The following is an 18,356-nucleotide window of genomic DNA, read 5'->3' on the forward strand; positions in this document are numbered from 1 at the left end:
TCGATTGATGCTTTTTATTGAAAGCAGGAGCAGCAGCAGCTGAAGTTGAAGTTTAAGTGTAAGTGTATTGGTATTCGTATACTTATACTTAAACTTCAACCAGACCAGACTTCAGGGGTCTAAAAGGAAAAAACTCATGCTCACAGGAACACACTTTTTATTTTAAAATCAAACACTCCAGTTTCCACAATATTCACCACCAAGTTCAGATGAAACAAAAGGATGACCATCTCCTACCCAGCATGCCAAGTAGAAGACAAACAACCTCTTGCCCCACCTTCACCTTGGAAGGGAATATTGTGGAAACCAGAGTAGTCCAAAAGACTCACCTCTGCCAGTCTTTACTTGTCCTCTTCGCATTCAGCCTGCAAATATCACCTTGCCACTCCTGCTGCAGTCCACACCAAATCCATTCACCATCCTGCAAAATAAAAAACATTTATTGGGCCCATCAGCTGTAACATTCAGATTATGTACCTTTCCTTGTTGCATCCCCTTCTGCACAACACTCCTCATCTGACTCTGCCAACAGACCTGCAAGTCAGAAAGCAAAATGATAGCAATTAAGTACAGGACCTCCAGCAAATGCACACTTAACTTTCAGCCCATCCATTTCACCTGCTTGCTACATTCATCCTCTCATTAATTCCACTGCCTTCACAAGCCGATATATATATATATATATATATATATATATATATATCTATATCTATATATATATATCTATATATCTATATATATATATCTATATCTATATATATATCTATATATATATATATATATATATATCTCTATATATATATATCTATATATCTATATATATATATATATATATATATATATATATATATCTATATATATATCTATATCTATATATATATATATCTATATATATATATATCTATATATATATATCTATATATATATATCTATATATATATATCTATATATATATATATCTATATATATATATATATATATATCTATATATATATATCTATATAGATATATCTATATAGATATATATATATATATATATATATATATATATATAGATATATATATATATCTATATCTATATATATATATATATATCTATATATATATAGATATATATATATATCTATATCTATATCTATATCTATATATCTATATATATATAGATATATATATATATCTATATATATATATATATATCTATATCTATATATATCTATATATATATATATATATATATATATATATATATCTATATATATATATCTATATATATATATATCTATATATATATATATATATAGATATATATATATAGATATCTATATATCTATATAGTACATAACTATTACATAAGATGAATAAATTGTGGATCTTATGCTCATTTGAAGACCGCATCGCCTCTGCCGAGCTTTCGCTTCCTTTGGGGAAGAAAACATATCCACATTACAACACTAACGAGGCACAGATGCAACTACTCAATCAGCGATCTTTCGCCGAATCAATACCTTGGAGTAAATGCTGAGAAACGAACTACTCCCAGGGCGACTGCTTTGGGATTCTTCGCATTTCTCCGATTGACAATTTTCTCCTCCCGTCAACGAGCCACTTCTCCACTCTGCAATCATTTCTAAACAAAAACACAAACGATCAGGTTCGCGCTGAAACTTAAGACTCTGTCTGTTGCTTTCATTACCCTCGTCCTTGTATTCTTTCTCTCCCGCCCTAAAAACACAAGAAAAAACACGTCAAATTAGAGCGGGGAGAAAACCAGGTAAAACAATCAGTTGAGGCTACATCTTTTTTTTGGCAACATACTGTGAAATGTGTCACTTCACTTTCCGATTGGACCCGACTGCACGTGAACACACCACTCGCAAACTGGCCTGGATTTCATCCATCTCTCCAGAGTATAAAAAAAAACTGCAAAATATCGTTTCCTGAGACAAGTCCAGCAGCATAGTACTCCATTCGACGATTCCGCTCTTGCATCCTCTGAAATATTAAAGACAGATTATTGCATTCGTACGATGCCGCGAGCGCCAAATACTAGACGTGTTGATTGAACTAATAAGGCGACGCTTTTCCAACTGCAGGTTGACACGCTGGCTGTCCTGTCCAATGCGGAAGGTCTTCCTGCAACAAACAAAATGACATTGGTGAGAAGGGCCAGAGGAGCTTCCGCTGCTGTGCTCACTCACCAAAGTGACAGAATGTCAGACGAGTGCCCTTTTACACATCTGTGCGGCGCACTTGATCATTAACACCTGTTTCCCAATTAGCAAGGGCGGCCTGTCAACTTTCGCTGCTTCTTCTACGGTTCCTCTGCGCGCTAGCGCCATCTTGTGGCCTGTCCATCTACCCGGTTCCCTTTGTGCGGAGTGTTCAGTACATTTCACCCAGCGACATGCGTACGCTCGTCATATTTTTCACCGCGTATTTGATTTGGTGAGGTGGAACGTGTATTATTTAAAAGCCAACTACATCCCATTGGTTCCTTGTTTGTTGGATACAAAATATTCACACTAGCCCCTCCAGTGACCTAATCACTATTCTAGTAGGAAGTTATTAGGGTATGTAATCTCATTATATTGTTTTCAGGTTATGGTATTGAACTACTATATACTCATTTTTGTATTATTCAGGCTGCCATTGCTCGTACGCATTCGTAATGTGCCGTCCTCCGTTCTGTTTTCTTAACGTGATTCTCCTGCAAGATCGGGTTAATACTTTACTCTTTTTTTGGTTACTCCTCGGGTGCACTTTTCTCCTCTAATATTTTATCCATATTTGCATAGTATTCTATTTTAAATGGGTTGTCTTTTTTTTCTTGTTTACACATACAGTACTACTGTACACTACAATACTAAGAATTATTCCTGCAGTGTGTAAGGCCCTGAAGACTTGTTGATGAAGTTCTGCAAGAGAAGCAGATCCTTTATTTTTCTCTATGGGGCCCCCAAAGCTCAGATGACTTTAATAACCCAAGCTGATTTAATCTGTCATCATCATTACTCAAGTTGTTACAATGTCCCACCGTGAGGTCAAACACTTCAAAATGACTACCACTGTGTGTTAAAATATGCCACTTGTTTCTTCAAATAGTCATGATTGAATGAGTTCCTTTTAACGATGTATGCAATTCTTTCGTCCCATATAATGACTCAAGTTACATATGTGAATATAAAATACATTTATTCTTTTTTTTTTTTTTTCCTTATCCCTTCCTCTGGCCCTGAAGTATTTCCGGTTTGAGATCGAGTGAAACATGAAATATTTCATTGGCCGTTGTGCATTGATGGTATTAGTCTTCAGAACACTAATGACATTTACTAGTAACGTTGTCATTTTGACAAGACACTTTGATGCACCCTGCCTGTCCCTGTCTTCTGATCTGACAGCAGTCAAGCAGTACAAATTAAACCAAAATCAACCGCAAACTGGCTCAGTTTGACACGGTCACAGTTTGGCTTTAGCCATCTGATCCCTGAGCTCCAGGCGGGCTATGGAAGACAGGTGGACCTCGTCCGGGCCGTCGGCCAGGCGCAGTGTCCTAGCATAGGAATACCTGGACACAAAACATTTTGGGACCATATTGTTATCCTTTCCCAGAACAAGTGCCTGAGAGCTTTCTCACATTTGCGCCAGGGGGAAGTCTCCGGAGACGCCAGCACCTCCAAACACTTGGATGGCGCAGTCTACCACTTTGCACGCCATCCTGCCAGCCGCCACCTTGATCAGTGCGATCTGAACAGATGAAGGCCACAACATTCAAATAACATTCTGTATAATTTCTGGTTTTCCACTGGCAAACATTGGTTTGTCATGATCGAATATAATATATTGGGTTTTTTTTTCTACTACCATTATCAGGCTTCTAACGATGAAAAATAATATACCCCGCTGGTGAAAAAAGTGAAAAAGACAGTCAAGCTAATTTAACATGACTTCTAATTGTTCCCATTTTGCATCTAACAAAGTCGGACATGAAAACCGTTTTGCTCACATGAATGATAGACGATAAATGTCACCTGTTTGCGGGCAGCTCGACTACCGAGCGTATCGACGGCGCGGGCGGCACAGAGCGTGAGCAGTCGGCTTTGCTCGATGGCGAGTCGGCACTCCGCGATCCAGTGGGCGACCACCTCCTACGCGCACAATCGCGTCATGACACGATTCGTCCACTAGATGTCGACATTGCGCCGCCTACGTGTTGATAGAGCTTCTTGCCGAAAGCCCGTCTGGAGCCGGCCCGCTCGCAGAGCAGCTCGAGCGCCAGTTCGGCCAGGCCCACCGCTCGCATGCAGTGATGCAGCCGGCCCGGGCCCAGACGGCCCTGGGCGATCTCGAAGCCTCGGCCCTCGCCTGTCAAGATCGTTTACAGAGGAGAACCACGCGTTTTTTGGGGTGTTTTCTTGGTCACACAATCCATAGGAGAGCAAACACGCTTTGGGTGCAGCCTGCACTTACCGAGAATGATGTTGGCTATGGGAACTCGCACGTTTTCAAAGTGCACCTCAAAATGGCCCCCGTGGATAGCATCTGGGAAAAGACGTGCACGAAAAACTTTGCAATAATGCCACAGTGGTCAGTTCATCACTAATATTTTCTGAGAATCTTTTGGCATGTGATGCACTTTGATGAATAATCTACACTCACACCTTGTCGTTAATTCTTTCTAATTATAAATATTTCACATTGATCCTTTCTTATTTATTATGCAAGTGTTGCTTTTCTTCTTCTTTCTAACCTCTTTAGAAATCTTGGTCAAAATGTATTTGTTCCAAATCATTTTCATTCATAAAGACTTCACAACCCAGTCTTCTGAGTTCAGTTAAAAATGTCTGTGTGTCATTTATAACACTTGGTCAATAACTGACAAAGAAGCAGGTGCCCTTTGTGTTAATAACAATACACTATTTGTGATCATTTGGACAACCGTTACTTCCCTGCTAGCTATTTCATTGGACTACTTTTCCCCCCCCTTTGACTAAACAAACAGTGCTATAAACTGTTACCTTGACCTACATTTCTGATTATTAAAATAACATCTGAGGAGGAACTTGGATCATTGCTTAGGCACCATTTGTAGCCCAGTTTGGGTTTTGTATTCTTTGTAAAAGTCCATTTTAGAAGAGACGGACAAAAAATATAGTCAGAATGCTGCGCCTTGTCCGGCAAGATGTCCAACACAACGCCGCTCATACCGTCTTGTCCAAATACGGTGAGAGGCCTGATCAACTTGACGCCCGGCGTATCCATTGGCACCAGCGCCATGCTGTGCCCGGCGTGTCTGCAAGCATTGCGTGAGAGACAACGCGTTGAAGTTTGTTGTTGTCGTGGAACAGAATGAGAGGGTGCTGGATTACGCTCTATTATGGGTGTGCCGTTCTCCGCAATGGCTTCTCTAACCTCTGAGCATTAAATCAACAACAAAATGACTTTGTGTGATAGGGCGGGACTAAGTCCAAAGTCTTCAGGACAAATTTTACAGAAAGTGGAACAGGAAAACTAAAGTATAGTAAACAATACTGAGAAACATTTCTTCCACGCTTGGTTGCAGATGACAACTTTAAACGATGCAACTTCTGGATGTCTCTTTCTTTTCTTGTACTGATTTGATGAAACATATGTTGGACCTTTGTTCAAATGATTGTCTCTTTTTTTTGAAAGTTAAAGTTAGATTGATGCATTTCATGTTTTTGAAACGCAATAAGACAAAGAAAACACCTATTTATGTGGCTTTGAGCAAAAGTACATTACAGAATAAAGTCACTTTATTACCATACACAGTAAGTTTGTACACAAATAAACTACATATGCAGTTATTTTCTACATCATTTAATTTAGCGCTTAATAATCTTATATTTTATTGAGCATCCAAGTGTAATCTTTTTTGATTTTATTAGGTCATTTTCATTATTTTAGGTTGTATTGGGATTTACATTATTATAAAAATAATACATTACACAAGAACTTTCTACATTGTGCTCACCTAAAATTTGGAACGTGATCCATCATTGGTTTCAAAGTACATTGAATTATGCTGATTAAACAAACAAACAAACTAACAAACAAAAATATCTTGGTGGCAACAGAGCATCTGACCTGCTGGCGGAATCCTCAGGGGCGCTCCTGCACATGACAATGGCCACTTTGCATCGAGGGTGCCCCGCACCTGCGAGGACCACGCGCAAACGCTTTAGTCAATTAGGGTCTCACCGCCGGGTGACCCTCCTGCGTGGGCGTGCGCGAGTGCTCGGAAGCTTCGACCCAGCTGGCAAAGTACAGCCGAGCGGTGACGAATTGATGACCGGCCGCGTGCTGATTGATATTTCCCCAAATATTCACCTCTACTTGCTAATAACGGAAACACAAGGCTAGTACACGTATTGTAAGACTACTTAAGAGCTTGATGAAGCTTAGTTAATAGATTTTTTTTTTTTTACCATCTGGTGGGAGGTCTACTTTGATGTATACTTGTGGTTACTTGGTCTCACACGGCCTCCAAAGTCATCTGCAGAGTCGCAGCCGGCAACAAGTCGGCTTTCCTGTTTTGATTTCCATGAGACGAGCCCCTCAGGAGAGGACGGGGGACATATTTACAACAAACATGCGCGTCGCAGCTCAAGTCTCATTGTCCGAGTATACAAAATGCTCCCATACTTTAAGGTGAACGCGGTTGACCAAAAATCTATCGGGGGTATCCAACTTATTTGATCGGGGGCCATGTTGTACTTTTAGTTTCGGTCAGAGTGCCTAAATAACTGTCCAGTCAAATACTTTTTCCAGTTCCTCCAGAGGTCAAGAGAGACGGTCAACTAATACATTTTTAGCCAGAAACTTCAAGTCCAATCAGCAAATGTCTTTCTTTTCCCCATCTTAAATCCCCTTAAAGCCCCAACATTTTATTTGACAACAAACAAGTCACAAAATAAAACACCTGTCATTAGTTATTCCTATTCCTCCTACATTTAGCTTGCTGTAGGCGTAATTGCCATCCATCCCAATACTTTTGACCGTTTAGCATGAAGTCTGGCCATAAAAACAAAGATGGCCTAAGGCATGCCGGGTTCCCGGTACACAAAAGTGAACGACAGAAGCCGTCAGGTCCAAACGTGTTCCCTCTGCTCTGGAATGTGACGTCTATTTTTATTTACGACCTCATCTCATCCGTTAGACACTTTGCCTTTTCGTTCATTTTCTGTTGCTTAACTGAAGCGCAGGCCAGGAATGTTGTTCTGCGCAAAATGGCCAGAGATGGAACATCGCGCTACTGTTCCGCAACATCTCTTTTCACGACCTCTTGATTGCACAAACACCGCAAATGGGGTGACGAGGAAAAACCCAAAGAAATAATTACACTTGCTAAAGTTCCACGTGACTCGGGTTTTGGCTGTTTTTACAACTCTTTGTTATAAATGGTACCGTGAATCATGTAAAATTGCGGTTTTGGCTGGATAGCTCCATGGATTACGAATAATTGCACAAGCAAAAACCAAAACCAAATTCACACCATTGATGTATCTAATGAGATTTACGTTGAAAGTTTTGGTTCTGCGACTTTAAATATATGCTTTGACAATATTAACTTTTACTATTATAAAACTATTACAAGAATGACAGTTGATTCTAATCTAAATATGTCTTCTCAAACACAGTTTTTTGTGTTTGTTTTGTGACATTAGCAAGCTGAGCTGGGCAGCTGGAACATCATTCAGTCAACTGCTAATGGGCTGCTCCCAGGCAGGGATAAATATGGCCGTATTTTACCGCTCTATTCACATTCCGCAAACACAATATTCACCTTTTTACCACCCGACGTGGGCTGACTTTGAATAAAAACAAATGAATGCATTTTGACTTTCAACCGCTTGCCGTCAGCTCTGTGCATACATATCTTTATTTACTGATTTTATTTTATTTTTTGTGGGGGAAAAAAATACTTTGACATATATTCTATGTTGCTGATTTTACAGACGTGATTTTGCAGAAATGAAAGCTTCCCCGCAACTTCTTGGATCGAAGCCTTTTGTCGACTACTAGTCCCACAATGCATAGCAAGAATTTGCATCGTGGGAGTCCAAGCTAAGCCGATTAACAAAGTCGTTGAAAGGCTTGCAGATGTCAATAGTCGGCCGCGAGCGCTACCTGTCGGTTTTCATGTCCAAAATTGACTATATAAATGAGCGCGACGGGCTAAAATTGACATCCGCAGGGCGTACCTTTTGACCTCTCGTTTGCAAGCATTTCAAAGACATGCCGGGACAGCATAATGATCGCCGACATGTTTTGACAGTCCATGCAATATTTTAGCCTCTTTGTGTTTTCCTTTGATATCGCACATCAAATACATCTAAGAGTCAGGTGCTAATTTCCTCCGGGGGTTCAAATAAACGCTGTGTTTACACTCGTGAGGGCACATAGAGCATATTAATTGGAGCCATTTCTTTTGTGTCGGCTTTCCTTTAGCAGGAGTTTAAAAAGAAAAGGGTCAAAAGCGTTTGCCAGGGGGTGGCGTGCAGTCCAGGTTTCTTGAAATATAGTAACATTTTTTTAAATTCCGTTATATAAATTTATAACAACTCATGCATGTAAAAATCTCAGATGTCAGAAATTTCCCTCAAGTTACACGAGAGAACAAAGGAGTGGCCCAAGAGTGACAAGGGGTGTCCGTGCCCCCCAGTGTCACCGTTTTTCTGCGCCCCTGCTTTTTCAGACAAATCAATGAATGCCATGAATCATACAATTTCTGTAGAAATACTCTATTTTTAATATTCATTCGGTAACACTACAAGTCATTACGAAAGTAACAAAACTTCTACTTTCTAGAAATGTTGCATTTTAAGTAGCTAAATTCCAGACTTTAAAGAGTGGCAAAAATCCTAGTGGGATACAATATAAAGTCTATTGGATTTTTATGATGCAGTCACAAGAGCTCTGCGTTTAGTCACCTCATAAGGTGTTGGGTTCGCACGTAAACAAAGCGCGTCTCGGGAAGCTGAGGCAAAGTTTATGAGCGCGCGCACATGGATGGCGGGGCGTGCTCCACTCGCAGAGGGAGGGGGTGGAGGTTATGTTTTTTTTTTCTTTCCCTCAGACTACTTTTCTGCACACAAACGCGCAGCACACTGTGTCCGAACGTTCCAAAAAGTTAGCAGAGCAACAGACTAAACCAAGAAGGTAAGACGTTTGTTTTTTTTTCTTTTTATGGTCTTTGGATTTGGGATTTATCTAAAGGAGGGTGTGTGTATAATGTATGACAATTTGTTTTGCCTTATTTCCTGTAATGCTATTTCGAAGGTTATTTTGTTTTCCTGTTCAGAGTTCAACAGTAAGTTAAAGGTCCTTTTCTTTTAGAACCAATGGCGATAAAAATAATAAGCCTATTAGTGAAATTTGCTGATTGGTTTACTTTTTTCTTTTTGGAATTTATGAATATGATGTCAATTAACCTTCCTGCTATGTTGTGGGTAAAATGGAGCGTAAGTGTTCAATGAATTTTTTCTAGACGTGACCTCCGCTTGGCTATGTAATCGAAATAACCATTAAAAATGGGCATTTGTATGCATTTTTGTCATTTGGGGGATTTCTTAGAAACATTTTGTCAAGGTTTTTTTTTTTCTTTTTACTATTTTGAAACTTCTTGAAGGTATAAACTTTTTAGATGTATAAGCAAAACCGAGAATTAATTATTCGAGGGTAGTCACTTAATGTTTGGATTACAAAACATGAGCCCGGGTCATCGGACAAACACATTTAACACACAAGTTGATATTAAGGATTGCTTTTGTATCTGTGTGTGTTTCCATTGAAATTAAGAAAGGCTTTGACACTTTTGAAAAAACGTACACGCCTCCGGGCCATTTTGACCCAGGGACATTATTATTGTTCTTGAGAAATAAACACAATTCACCGGATAATTCAAATAATTGATTTGATATTGTTATTTTTTGGGGGTGAATCCTCCTGAGAGTCAAAATTTGATAAGCCAAAAAAGTAATTTTAGTATTTGGTTATGCGTTCCTACAAAATAAAATTATATCAGTCATCTTCAACTCTGCTTTCCAAGAATTGCTTCATCACTTATTTCAGCCTTAAATATGTGGCCGGTGGCAGCGGGGGAAATACTTGACGTGTTTTGGAATGTTCCGTCTGTTTCACGCGTTGCGTAACAAAGCTGGACTCAAAAGCAATGAAGCGCAGGCGTGATTTGGATCTCCGCGTTTTGGCTCCTACGTTTTTGCCAGGTAGCGCGGCGGACTTCTGATGGAGCTCCGACCCCCGAGCGGATGCTCAGTGATGTGTTCACGGGCCGGGATGTGGGGATTAAACCGTTAGTGAAGCCACGCGGGAGAAATTCCGCCGATGCCCTCCGTGCTCAAATGTCCCTCTTCTTCCCCCCGTGCAGAAAAACATGGAGGATTACTATTACCACCCCGACGACGACTCGAACCACAACGACAGCTACGACTACAGCTACGACCACTCGGTGTGCGACAAGGAGGAGGTGCGCTCCTTCGCCGGCGTCTTTCTGCCGGTCATCTACTCGCTGGCGTTGGTGCTGGGCCTGGCGGGGAACGCCCTGGTGGTGGCGGTGTACGCGTCCCGCTCGCGCCTGCGCACGCTCACCGACGTCTGCATCCTCAACCTGGCCGTGTCCGACCTGCTGCTGCTGGTCACGCTGCCCTTCTGGGCGGCCGACGCCGTGCTTGGCTGGCGCTTGGGCGTCGCCGCCTGCAAGCTCACCTCCTTCCTGTACAGCGCCAACTTTAGCTGCGGCATGCTCCTTCTGGCCTGCATCAGCGTGGACCGCTACCGGGCCGTGGCGCGCGGCGGGGCCGGGAGGGGCGCCCGGGCGCCGAAGCGCTGGATCCTGGCGTGCTTGGCGCTGTGGGCGGCGGCCGTCTTTCTGGGTCTCCCCGAGCTCGTCTTCTCCACCGTCAAACATTCCAACTACAGGACGTACTGCACCGCCGTGTACCTGCCCGGCATGGGGCGTTCCGCCAAGGCCGCCCTGGAGCTGCTGGAAGTCACCCTTCGGTTCGCCTTGCCTTTCCTGGTGATGGTGGTGTGCTACTGCCGGGTCGGCCGGGCCCTGGGACGAGCGCCTGGGGTGCGGCGGGAAAAAAAGTGGCGGGCCCTGCGAGTTCTGCTGGCGGTGGTGGCCGTCTTCTTGCTGACGCAGCTTCCCTATAACGTGGTGAAGCTTTGCCGAGCGCTGGACATCATCTACTTGCTGGTGACCGACTGCGAGGTCAGCAAGGGGCTGGACCGCGCCCTGCAGGTGACCGAGAGCCTGGCGCTGACCCACGCCTGCATCAACCCGCTCCTCTACGCCTTCGTCGGGTCCTCCTTTAAGGGGCACGTACTAAAAACCGCCAAGCGTCTCGGACAGCGGCTCGGTAGACACCCCGGGGACGGGGTGGGCGAGCCGGCGGTGGAGATCGCGCTCAACGCGCGCGATCGGAACCACTCGCAGTCTGGTTCTGACGAACCCGATACCAGCACCTTCAGCATGTAAAGGAGCCGCGACGGCTCATCGCTAATCTGCAACTATTTAGCATTTGGGTCCCGAGGGAGGATAAACACTAGTTCGGTCCTCCGTTAATGGAGCGGCGAGTTTTTGAGCGAGACCAAATAGTCAGAGCTAAAAGGCGTTAACGATATACAGGGACCGAGCCCTCCGCCGAGAACCGTCAGTAAGTCACCCCTCCACAAAAAAAAAAAAGGGTTACAATTGCTGATCTTAAAGGTTCCAACCGTAAATAAAACACAGGCTACGATTCCGCAACACTTTAACATAAACTCAAACTAATCCAACACTTTCAATATACTGGCTAACACAAGCCTCTCTTTTGAAAAAAATATAAATAAAAACAATATGCACCAAACGCACATGTACTGTACATGCTACTTCCATAAACGATCCAGCTCCATCTCAGTGTATCAAACTGTTTGGTATCCGATAACCACATTCATATGAGCCGTGGATTGGGCACCGCTCGTAGAGTATAAACAAAACAAGGAATGAATATGTGAACTGAGCCGCTGAAACACATTTGCTAGGCAGGCTTTCACTCTCCGTACAAAAATAAATAAATAAAGATGTTTAACGCGCGTTGGCCAGAGGAAAGACACTTTTATAATGTGCGCTTTAGGCGATCAAATATGCCTCAAACTTACAATACACTATCTGTTGTAGTACCGAGTGTGACCGACAAAAGGCTGTCCACTTCATTTCAACTGAGGCGAAACCGATGACCGCTAGTAGAAGAAATACTAGAAGCTCGGCTAACGCTTAGCTTCTCTGCTAACTACAACGCACTTACAAAGTCTTCATTTTTTGGCCGTTTCCTCACGAGTCACGTTTTGGATAACACCCGTTTCAAGTCACAATCACGTAATCTGTTGCTAACGTGCAGAAGGATTTGCAAACACAAATATAAACTGGTTTAACATTAACCCGAATTCTTGGGGATAATCGCTCAGAGATATCAGTCAATCGAGCCTTTGCTGTGAGTGCCGTGTTCCCAGCAGGACGTCATGCTAGCGACTTATTTTTTTATTGCTAAAAGTTTACTACCGTACATCTATCTCTTGTCGCTTCTTATTTTGAAGGAGTTCAAATGTTAGGAGATTGATAGTCTCGAGATGAACATTGAGATGGAGGTTTTGTACATAAAAGGCACAGGCTGTATTTTGTTTTGATTGTATGTTATGTTGACTGAATTAAAAAGTCTAATTGTTATCTGACTTGGCCAACAAGTTCTCCTTTGGTACGCTGATAAAGACAAGAATTCGTACCGCTTTTCCACGTGTTTTTATGGTTTCAAAGTTGAGGACGTTAAGAATGCATTTTTATTATTTCATTGAATTGCTACGTGTGAACTCCTACTACTATTTAAAAAAAAAAAAGTGTGCGTGTGGTATGGGCCATTCTTTGAACAAATGACGGTTGATATTAGGCTTGGATCACTTGTTATGATCTTTTTACGTGAAAACAATAGTTTGATGTTTTGGTGCAGGTTCATGTAAGGGCAAATGAGGTTCTATATTTAATGGGCTTCAGTTACGGAAATGTTTGATGAAGTTGTGGGACTTATTATTCTCCAGTATGTGGGTTCAATTTGGAAACAAATAATCCTCTTTTTTCCTATGCTAATTCATTCAAAGTACATAAAATCAAGCTACAGTCTGCTCGTGCCAAACGGAATTGGACAGTTTGTCATTCTTTCCATCCTCGGTACCTGTTAGTCATCCTCTTTCCGCCGCACTGGCTAAACCAAAAGGCTAGACCGCAAGCATTTGGAAGGGATCATCGTGTCCTGCGTGCAGTCTACAGGGAAACAATGGAAAAAAAAGCTGCCGCCTCATAATAAGGCACGTCATTGTAGAAACGCAATCCCGAGCACGGGAGAGGACACTCTTGGGGGAAACACCCTTAAGATTGTGATTGGTCACTGTCAACAATGTTAGTCGACTTTTGTTTATGGCGAGATTGCAGAGAGATGTTATGACTCCCTTTGGAACGGGGGTGGGGAACTTTTTTTCCCCATCGGTGTTTACAAACTCTTTCAAGGACCTTAAACAATATAATGGAGCAATTGAGCAAATGTTTATAATTATACATGATGAACCGCGACAACAGACACTATCATAGGCCCTTGATTCCACATTGCTACTTTAGAGATTTGGATTTTTTTTTTTTTTAATTAACATTCCTTTCCAAGCAAACGTTTCAGCCCCTTTCGGTTCAACGTGTGTGGGGATGTGTAAAGACAAACAAGCAAACAACAAATGAAATCTCGTATTCCATCCGGGGCGTCGGTCAGCCCGCGGCAATTTGCACAGCTGTGATCTGCAGCGCTAAGATGAGCTTTGGGTGTTAGCTCTTGGGTGAAAAATGACTACGCCGGTTGGAAACTAACCAGAACTGTCGGGATGTGAGATATAGCGAAGCTTCTGAGCTCAAATTAATTGCATTACATTTGGAGATTATTTTGATCAGTTCCAAATGTAAACTGTCATCCTGGTAAATGCTTAAAATGCATAAGGTACAGGTGTCAAAATCAAACATTTATTGCAATCAATTAGTTTTAGTCATGGTTAAAGCATTTTTATGCATTCTTTGTAAAAAGGTGCTTGCCTACCACAGAAGCAGCTGAAGTTATGCTTACCGCATAAATGCAAAGCACCCAGCTGTGACTGCAGCCAAAGTGAACGATAGCAACAAAGATGCTAATGTAGCCAGCCAAAGCAAAACATTTTGACAAATTGAACTTGAGATCGCCACGCATTTGAGCAAGTTAGCGACGGTCAGGATGCTTCATGTTTTATTTTAGTCACATTCTCTTTACTTTGCAAAGGACTAAGCAGCACAATTCCTCCCGGTGAGATTAAAAAGATTGATTTATTTAATTAAGTCAATGAATTACAGATCTTAACTAATCACGCAACACTAAACACTTTATTATTCATTACTATTAGGTCATAACCAACCATAAAAAACAAAGGATAAAACACTCTGTCCTGAGCGTAAAGATGATTTGTGACAATTACCTTCTCGCATCATGAAATCATAAGTCAAGCCAAATGTTTATTTTCGCTATCTTTTACGCCCTGACTAGTCTAGACATTCAGATTATTCTTGTATTTAAGACTCGTTAAAAAAAATGTTAAAGTCGCTAAAAGGAAACAACCTTTTCGGGTCTACTTTTGCTGGAAAAGCTTTAACAGACACACAGCAGGGAATGATCCCGCCAGAGCCATAAATATCTTGATGTTTGAAAAGCACTCCGCTAAATCCAATTCAAACATCTCCAATAAACAAAGCATGTTTGTTCAGCCAATCTGAGGCATAGCCCTGCGCAAGTGCGCAAGTGCAAATCATCAGTCCAGGAAATAAACACATCCAGGATTCATGTCATGTGTGCTTCTGTGACTCATATGAACAATCTAAAGAGGGTGGACTTACCGCTGCTCCACCACTTCTTTCCGTTGATGACAAACTGGTCCTTCTCTCGGTGGAGACTGCACGCCATGTTGGTCGCGTCGCTGGACGCCACGTCGGGCTCTGACGAAAAGCAATTTGGTTTGATAATCACACTTTTTCCACAAGTTATCTATCCAACACTACACATGTTCATGTACAATTAATACCTTTAAAAACATATCTTTCCACTTGACTGAAAATCTCCAATCTTGGATAATCACCAATCGAGGCTCACCTCTTGGTCTCATTAGCTGAGACTTCTGCGTGTGAGGTCATTTCAAGTTGATGGCAAATGGAATAATGTGTTTTAAAAGTATTAAATGCTCATGAAACATTAATATATGTTTTACTTCTGATAGGACGAAATAGATGGCCTTTAAAGAGGACAAATTTTAGGACAAACTTATATATAATTATTTTTTAAGGCAAACCGATCAAAAGTCTTTCTCTAAATCTGACCGTTAAGAATACATAATTTAATTTTGAAATATTTTAAAAGTGGCTAAATACATACTTGTTTTGTTTTTTTCTAGAATTTCTGAAAAAAATAGAACAGCTTTTTGTGCTGGGTTTTACATTGTACTGCACTTATAAAACCTCTTAAAGGCAGATTTAAATTTTGAATGTAATTTTTGACTTGACACGTTAACGTAACTCTACATTAATTGATAACTATGGCATTCATTATGAAGAACTTGTATATTTTTTAAGAATAGTCAAGGAACTTTTTTACATAACTTTCAAACAGTAACTTAATGACTTTTTTTTTAGTTTTTATTTCTTTTTTTGTATCATTATTTGAATTATTCTTATTACTTTTTTTAAGCTCCTTTTGGTAATGAACTTGTTTAGACAATGATCATGTTCATTCCATCTTAAACGTTGGCTAAATATTCAGGAAAAACACATTAGTGACGTGTTTGAAAATCCTGGGGGGAGGTTCCCACCCACTTTGATTACCCATGCCTGCAGCTGTTTTCACGCAGCATAGCGACCAAATTAACAGAAATCTGGGAGAAATGACTCACTCCTTTTGGATTTATTAATAAACACCTCGAGCAAATGTGTGTGATTATCTTCCTTGTGAATAAATTGCGGCAGCGTTCCAACGAGCGGATGCATCATGTCACCTGTCATGCAGAAGCAGGAGCGCATCTCTCCTCTGAGCATAGGTTCCAACCACGTCTTTTTTTGCTCCTCGCTGCCAAACATGTGCAGCACCTCCATGTTCCCTGTGTCTGTTGACAGGAAAGAAAAAAAGGCTTGCATTGTCATAGCAACATGCAAAGTGGACGAGACTCCAACGTGGTTTACACTTCAAAGTGGAAAAAAATATGCTAGTACAAATTGAGGAGAATAAATATTTACAAATTCTACTGCCAACACTTCTTTTGTTATGACTACTGTTGCATTTGTACTATTCAAGTCACGTTATGAGGGCAAATGATGCCCATTGAAGTGTTACGCATCCACCGGAAATACTTCTCAGTTTTGGCAAGCTCACTGCTAGATATTTTTTAACCAAAAGTTGTCAGCTGATTGGATAACACATTTTCACATGAGCATATTTATTCCCAGCCATTTTGTGTGGAGTGACCACTTCTGTTATGGCAGTCTATTGCTATATGAACATGGAAAACTCCACTCCAAGTTCAGTTGTGTCAAAAACAACCCAATTACGGCTCAAAAAAATGACCGACCCAATATTTGTGTCAATTTGACCCGACTTTCTATCGACTTTTTATCTTTATCTGTTCCTCAGCAATCAATATCAGAAAATAGCATTGCCACTTCTGACAAAAAAAAAGATAAAACAATCTTTCATAAAAATATTCACTTCCAGCAAATTTGACTAACATTCTTATTGTTTTTTGCTTTTGTGACTGATCAAACCTCTTAACTGTGATATTCCTTCTACACTACAACATAACTACAAACTATGAAAGGGGATTTTGACAAATAAGAGGATATTTACTGATGTTTTATATTGAAAATGAATGCATCTGTATGTTTTGTGCATTCATTGAGTTCAATGAAAGCATTTATTGGACAGATTTTCAATAGGGAGTATCACAAAATAATAGTCCAAAAGGACTACTACTCCAAAACTCATTCCATTTTTTTAATTTGGGGGTTACATTCTGACATAATCTAATGGGGGATCTTGTCATGTGGCTAAAACTTATATTGATCAGTTTCCTACCTTGTTAAATTATTGCTGAGAACGTTTGTCAATGTCTTCCCATAGTTGCTGAATGACATTTAAAAAAAATGACATAAATACGGGTAATGGGGAAATATGATTAAAAATGTGTATGAAGCGAGTAGCTCTTCACATTGAGCAGAACTGAAGACATAGCTCTCAGTTTCGAAAAGCTTTCCAAATCATCCGAGAGCGTGAATGGGTGTTTGTTTCTCGCCTTGTTTGGGCTTCAGCTCATTCTGTTGACAAGCACTATAGAAAACAGATGGATTGTTTGCTTTTGGGCGACCCCTTGAAATGACCCTGAAATGACAAATTTCCTGTGTCTTTTCAGCAGGGCTTTAAGAGAGCCTCTGCTTTGAAAGCTAAAGTCCGCATAAAAATAAAAAAACGCACACATCAGTCAGTCTTGACGACCTTAATGTGCAGATTGTGTCGATGGGGCGTGAAGGTGAGCGGGATGTTTACCCGGCGCCTGGCAGTTAAAGACTTCCGGAGCAAAGAGGCAGCGTCCGGTCTCCTCGGCGATGTAGGCGTAGTCCAGCTGAGTGAGGCCGCTGGCCGCCGGCAGGAAGAGGTTCCATAACCCCGCCTCTCGAGCTTTTGCCTAACCGCATACGCGCGTACGCCCTTTCATTATGACGCTTTGAGGGTTCTTTGGAGAAGCGTTAAAACGTTTGAACGTCTACCTTTAGATCCTCGATTATTTGGGGGGTGTTCCATCTCAGTGGTGAGTGAGCGTATTTGATGTAGTAGTCCGCTACTTCCTGCGCAAGCAAACAAGTCGTGCAAGTCTTCTACGGTACTTTGGTTCTTTTCATCTAGCGCAACAGAGAGAAAGTGATGATGCCGGGCCAAAGGTGATGACTGGCCATGTTGCATTATATGTGAAATCAATAGAGGTCTTGTTCTCTCGCTCAGAGAATCTGTGTGAACCAACGGCCCAGGTCCAAAGGTTTAATGGGTAAAAGGGGGGAGCGAACAAAAGGCCGCTTTGTCTCTGCGCTGACCTTCTGCGCGGGAAGCACGTGCTGCCTCATGAAGTCCTTCACCTGCTGGAGAACCGCCTGGCCCCTGGCCGTCTGCAGAAAGAGGCCGGCTTCCTGCGGAGCCGGCGGAGGCCTGCGGCGAGGGGGAGGCGAGCGAGACTAAAGTCATCCG

The 18,356-nt window shown here is 41.5% G+C and overlaps 2 protein-coding genes across 5 annotated transcripts in view; one reads left to right on the forward strand and one right to left on the reverse strand.

Annotated features, from left to right (window-relative positions):
* Positions 1 to 18,356, reverse strand: part of acad11 (acyl-CoA dehydrogenase family, member 11) — a 21,726-nt gene continuing 3,370 nt past the window's right edge. The window contains exons 9-26 of one of the 4 annotated variants that reach the window (XM_088401484.1): positions 18,206 to 18,317; positions 17,885 to 17,962; positions 17,664 to 17,802; positions 16,123 to 16,230; positions 14,975 to 15,073; positions 6,106 to 6,175; positions 5,205 to 5,290; positions 4,468 to 4,539; positions 4,208 to 4,362; positions 4,029 to 4,145; positions 3,635 to 3,744; positions 2,199 to 3,565; positions 1,816 to 2,133; positions 1,694 to 1,722; positions 1,350 to 1,627; positions 478 to 534; positions 330 to 421; positions 1 to 119 (exon numbers count right to left, since the gene is read on the reverse strand). In XM_088401484.1, the coding sequence (XP_088257610.1) occupies positions 3,457 to 3,565; positions 3,635 to 3,744; positions 4,029 to 4,145; positions 4,208 to 4,362; positions 4,468 to 4,539; positions 5,205 to 5,290; positions 6,106 to 6,175; positions 14,975 to 15,073; positions 16,123 to 16,230; positions 17,664 to 17,802; positions 17,885 to 17,962; positions 18,206 to 18,317 (1,255 nt within the window). In that variant the 3' untranslated portion in view covers positions 1 to 119; positions 330 to 421; positions 478 to 534; ... (2 more) ...; positions 1,816 to 2,133; positions 2,199 to 3,456. Of the gene's footprint in view, positions 120 to 329; positions 422 to 477; positions 535 to 1,349; positions 1,628 to 1,693; positions 1,723 to 1,815; positions 3,566 to 3,634; positions 3,745 to 4,028; positions 4,146 to 4,207; positions 4,363 to 4,467; positions 4,540 to 5,204; positions 5,291 to 6,105; positions 6,176 to 14,974; positions 15,074 to 16,122; positions 16,231 to 17,663; positions 17,803 to 17,884; positions 17,963 to 18,205; positions 18,318 to 18,356 lie in introns of all 4 variants that reach the window. The other 3 variants (XM_088401485.1, XM_088401486.1, XM_088401483.1) reach the window with 3 other exon arrangements.
* On the forward strand, positions 9,079 to 12,753 carry ackr4b (atypical chemokine receptor 4b). Its single transcript, XM_088401488.1, has 2 exons — positions 9,079 to 9,180; positions 10,409 to 12,753. The coding sequence occupies exon 2, from the start codon at positions 10,415 to 10,417 to the stop codon at positions 11,519 to 11,521; it is 1,107 nt and encodes a 368-aa protein (XP_088257614.1). The 5' UTR covers positions 9,079 to 9,180; positions 10,409 to 10,414; the 3' UTR covers positions 11,522 to 12,753.

Source organism: Hippichthys cyanospilos, chromosome 19 (genome assembly GCF_059441005.1).
Source record: "Hippichthys cyanospilos isolate Australia breed blue-spotted pipefish chromosome 19, RoL_Hcya_1.0, whole genome shotgun sequence".
In the NCBI taxonomy this organism is placed as follows: Eukaryota; Metazoa; Chordata; class Actinopteri; order Syngnathiformes; family Syngnathidae; genus Hippichthys; species Hippichthys cyanospilos.

Excerpts from the sequence above, each read along its gene's own strand:
- ackr4b (XM_088401488.1), top strand. The coding sequence starts at position 10,415 with ATGGAGGATTACTATTACCACCCCGACGACGACTCGAACCACAACGAC.